Consider the following 5,068-nt stretch of genomic DNA (forward strand, 5'->3'; position numbering starts at 1 on the left):
GTTGGGCTTAGGCCCGTAAGACCTAAAGAGAGAGCGGATTTTTATGTCTTTGGAAGACACGTGGTGGACAGGAGAGGCAAGGGAGCAGCTGCGTTGGCCAGACCCCTTTTAGGTTAGATGTCCGATGGGCCTTCAGGTCCAGCCTGTGCTGGCCCCCGCTTATTTGTCAGGGTTTGTCGTGGTGAATTTAATGAAGGAGAGAGTTTTGGTGCCTTGGACCGGCACCAGTGGCTTCAGTGGTCGGCTCACAGCACAGGCGCTTCTCACCTGGACAGGTGGGAGGCTGCTCAGACGTTCCCCTTGCAGTGACCTCCTTGGGCCTGCCGAGGGACGTGAACGTTTCCTGATGCTCCACTTTGCCCCGAGGCAGGTCTGGGTCACTACAACATCACCAGCAAGCCCACCAAGGTCGGGGGCGGCATCGTCGGAGTGAACATAGTACAGGTGGCCACCTACGGAGACTTCTGTCTGGCCGTGTCTGCTGAGGGAGACCTCTTTGGCTGGGGCAACTCAGAGTACCTGCAGCTGGCGTCCGTCACTGAGGCCACCCAGGTACTGGGGGTGGGATTCACGAGAAGATGGGATGGGGCCCAGGGCTTCATGAGATACTTCTTGGTGTTTGCTACCCCCTTAAAAAAAATAAACTCAGAGGGGCAGCTAGGTGGTGCAGTGGATAGAGCACCAGCCCTAGAGTCAGGAGGACCTGAGTTCAAATCCGGCCTCAGACATATAATATTCACTAGCTGTGTGACTCTGGGCAAGTCACTTAACCCCAATTGCCTCACGAAAGAAAGAAAGAAAGAAAGAAAGAAAGAAAGAAAGAAAGAAATTAATTCAGCCTGCTTTGAGGCAAACTCCTCTGGCTGCTGGGGGACCAGAAGCAGAACCCACCATTTCCCATCCCGGCCTGGGGCAGCTGTGACTTGGCATTCAGGAAGACGTCTCACTTTTGAGGAAGCTCCAGTGGGCTTAGCCCCCTGCACTTTATATAATCAGGAAAAAGGGAGAAGAAAACCCCCCCTGCCAGCCTCTCAGCCACTTACGCTGCCCCAGCCCAGAGACTGATGGAGTATTTCTCCTGAAGAGCCCAGAGTTACCACAACCCAAGCCAAAAGGCTCCCCAGATTTCTTTAGCCCGTTTCCCTGGTTGTCTCTTGTACACAGGTGAATGTCCCCACACACTTGCCCTTTTCTGGGATTGGGAAGGTTAAGCAGGCGGCCTGTGGCGGTACTGGCAGTGCAGTCTTAAATGGTAAGAGCCCCTTGGTCAGAAGAAGGGTGGCCTGGGTACTGTCCATCCCAGGGACCTACCGCTCCGGTCTTTCTCAGTGGAACTGTCAAATCCCACCAGCAAAGGGTCCTTCCCGGTGATTCCTAGGAAGTATCAGGAAAAGCTGATTCCCTAATGATCCCTCTGGAAGGAAGAAGGGACCTCTCCCGCCAAAGCAGGCCTTTGCTCCTGCCTCTGTTTCTCTATGCAGAGTCGGTGAGCCAGGAAGCCCATGGGCAGGAGTGCTGGGAGATTTGGGCCCTCGGGATCAAGCGTTGTGGACCTGGGACTTTCAGGAGAACCAGCCTTGTTAAAAGCAAACTAAATATTTTTAAGAGCAGGGCCATTTATGTGTTTGGCCTTGTCCAAAGAGTGTGCAACTAGAAATTGAGCTGGGTGACATCCTTTCAGCTGTTCCCTGAAGCCCGATGGCTGATTGACTGATTGATTGGCCCAGCTGGGTGACTCTCCGAGCTTAGTCCTTGGCTGGCTCTGAGAGCAGGCAGGGATCTGCAGCAGTGCGGGGCAGCACCATGTGGGCAGCAGCCCCCATGCCCTCGCCACGCCAATGACCCATCCGCCATGAAATCGTCTGTGTTTTCTGAAGCGAGGGAAGGAGGGCCGAGTGCACTTAACTGCCTGTTATTTTTATTGTGTTGCAGACGAAGGAAATGTTTTTGTCTGGGGATACGGGATTCTTGGGAAAGGGCCAAACCTCATGGAAACCGCGCTCCCAGAAATGATCCCGCCCACTCTCTTTGGCTTGTCGGATTTCAGCCCAGACGTCCGGGTTTCCCACATTCGCTGCGGACTCAGCCAGTTTGCCGCACTTACCAGTAAGCGATGGAGCAAAGCGAAATGAGGCCAGCTGCCCTTTCTGGCATCCCTGCTTAGCCAGTTCTGATTGCTGGCCCCTCAGTAGGTGGGAAGCTGTGGCCTGCCTGATCAGGGGGCATACCCAGCAGTCATCGCCACTTAGCTTTGAGTCACATTGTGTTTTTCTCTAAAAGTTTTTTTGTATGAATCTCATGTAAAAATGGCTTTGTGTGTCCCCAAGTGTATCCCGGTGCGGGGAGGGGTCCCACATCCAGTGACCTGGGGATGGCCCCCACACACAAGGCTTCACTGAAGATCAGCCCTATGGGGGCAAGAGAGAAGCGATTCGGTCAGACTGAACTGCTTCGTCAAAGGCTGGCACCGCCAAAGAAAGGGGAGCCCTTGGGCTCAGCGAGGGAGACTTTCACATTCATGTGGAAGTATCAGGCCAGCAAATGACAAAAGCAAAGGCTGGAAATTCAAGGCTTTACCTTTATTTGTGTGAGATATAAGAAAAAAATCGCTCGGATCCAGGAGATTTTAGAATTCAGGACTGGCAGGAGCCTTAGAGATTAGCCCCTTCGTTTTACAGATGAGGAAACCGAGGCCCAGAGAGGTGCAGCCCCCCCCACGCCGCTGTCTGCCGCCCCTCCCATTGTCGCTGGTTGGGTCTCCTCATCTGGGGCCCGTGGTTAGTGAAATCCTATTTTGGAGCAGCCCTCTTGTGGCGTGGAATGAGCAGGACATACCACATGGCAAAAAGCCTTCTCTTTGTGTGGTTTGGGGGTCCCGTCTTCTCCTCTGTGTTTGTGTAGAATCTTGAAAGCGCTGCTGTTGGAGTTAGGAAGATGTGGGTTCTCATCCTGACTCTAGGCAAGTCCCTTCCCTGGCCTCAGTGTCCTCTCCTGTCAGGTATAGGTTAGCAGGCCCCCCGAGGTCCCTAGCAGCTGTAGGGCTGGGATCCCAGAGGTCTGAGAAGTGGCGTCCAGGCACCGTGGCAGGCCCCTGCAGCAGAGGGAAGCGGCATCTTCGCAGGGGGTGCTGGGCCGAGGTCAAGCCCCTTTCTTTCTCATGGCCCTCGTCCTGGGGGCTGGCAGCCTCTGTGAGTCCCCGTCTCCGAGTGCACCAGGCTGAGTTGTAAGACTTTGCTCCGAGGCAACGTGAGGCCAAGTCAGGAGGGCCAAGAAGGCCGGTGAGATGCAAGCACAGGCATTGTGATTGGCCTCCTCCTGGTCACTGATGTCCTTGGCTCAAACCCCAGCGCTTAGAAGGTGACTGATGGACAAGCTGGTCAAGCTGAGGCCCCTGTCCTCTAGCAGAGCTTACCAAGACTGGCCTCAATTGGAAAGGGCTGAAATTTGGGGTTAAAGTGCTATGCCAGCCTTCAGTGGGGGGGGAGGTCCTCAGAGCTCCAGAAAAAACGGGCAGCAATAATGAAGCCTGTTCCCCCATCGAGGAAGCCAGGTGAGAGAGGCCGAGTGGTTTTGGACTTGATTTGGAGAGTGAAACCTGGGGCCGCTGGGGATTTCTGCGGCCCAGTGGGTCTCAGGCCACAGAGCAGGCTCTCCTGATGCCACCCACATTGTCGGTTCCTTGGCTGGCCCGTTCCTCCGGCCCTCAGTGTAAACCCTGGTCTTGAAGGAGGTTTTTGTTTTTGTTGTTTCTTTTCGTGTCAAGGAGCATTCTCTGAGACTTTTCCATTAAAGGAGACCGTTGTGGGAGAAAACAATCACACCCTGTAAAAACCAGTATTTAAGATTCCTCTGTCCCGAGGGCTCTTTAGCCTCGAGTCGCTTGAATTGTGCTTGGTTCTGGAAAGCCTTCTGTCCCCAGGCCTGCGCTCTAAGGCCAGCTCTTGGGTCCACCCTGAGCCAATGCTGTCGTTTCTTTGCAGACAAAGGAGAGCTGTTTGTGTGGGGCAAGAACATCCGAGGTTGTCTGGGAATTGGCCGCCTGGAAGATCAGTACTTCCCGTGGAGGGTAAGCCTGGCCTGCCCTTGGGGGTGGGGGGTGGGGGGTGGGTCACTCAGAGAACAGCAAGAGCCCTGTTCTCGACCCCATGAGCCGGTGCGCTCCGGGTCTTTTCCGACCTTCGGTTCCCAGCAAGCCACCAGGCTTGCTAAGATGGTCAGGGCAGAGGTGGGCTTCCCCTGGCCTGGCTTGACGGGGGCATTGGCAGACAGCGCTAACCCCACCTGGCGCCCAGCTCCCTTGTTCCCAGCAGCCCTTGTCCTGCTGGTGTAGAACTAAGGCCCTAGGACTGGCGCCTGTCCCATTGTCCTTAATTTCTGTGGCTTATTGGCTGATCCCTGGGTGCTCAGTTGGAAGAAATGGCCTTAACCCAGGCAGCCCTCCAGGAGCAGGGCAGACCAAGCCCAGGCAGAGTCTGCTGAGAAGGACACAAAAGGGAACAAAAGCAGACCTTGGTTTCAGAGAGGAAAATGGGGCAGCCCTGGAGGCTGGCAGCGAGGGCCAGCGAGCTGGTCTTTCTAAGGTTATTTAAGGAGACCGCAAAGACGGGCCACAGCCTCAGGTCCTCGGGCCTCCCTTAGGGGAATTGGGAGAAGGGCTCCTCTCCCTTGGCCTCATCCCGCTTGGAATCCTCTTTGTACAAGGAGGCTGTGCTTCAGCTTGGGCTGTTTGAAAAAAGGGAAAGACTTTTGTGAATGCACAGGGTGTAAAAAATGAACTTGCAGAGGTATAGGAGGAAGTCCAGTCTTAAGTGAGCCTGAGATACAGATTTGCCTTTCAGAAGAACCTGATTCTCCAGCATCTGGAGGCATCAGCCCATGGAAGGACTTCTCACAGCTCCTGGGGAGCCCAGCAGGGCCTGGCTCATTTATCAAAAGCTAGGGGCGGAGGTCCCCAGTGCGGAAGAGCCAAAAAAGCATGGATGGGTTTTTGTTTTTTCTTTTAAAGACACACACACTCACAGACACACACACACACACACACACACACACACACACACACACACACACA

The 5,068-nt window shown here is 54.7% G+C and overlaps 1 protein-coding gene across 1 annotated transcript in view; it reads left to right on the plus strand.

Moving 5' to 3' along the window:
- RCC1L (RCC1 like) overlaps positions 1-5,068 on the plus strand; it is a 17,344-nt gene that overhangs the window by 7,359 nt on the left and 4,917 nt on the right. Inside the window, exons 7-10 of the mRNA XM_027862253.1 lie at positions 371-552; positions 1,165-1,252; positions 1,933-2,106; positions 3,981-4,066. Coding sequence (XP_027718054.1) covers positions 371-552; positions 1,165-1,252; positions 1,933-2,106; positions 3,981-4,066 — 530 coding nt within the window. The remainder of the gene's footprint in view (positions 1-370; positions 553-1,164; positions 1,253-1,932; positions 2,107-3,980; positions 4,067-5,068) is intronic.

The sequence above is a fragment of the Vombatus ursinus genome, unplaced genomic scaffold, assembly GCF_900497805.2.
Source record: "Vombatus ursinus unplaced genomic scaffold, bare-nosed wombat genome assembly UNPS02014768.1, whole genome shotgun sequence".
Classification (NCBI taxonomy): domain Eukaryota; kingdom Metazoa; phylum Chordata; class Mammalia; order Diprotodontia; family Vombatidae; genus Vombatus; species Vombatus ursinus.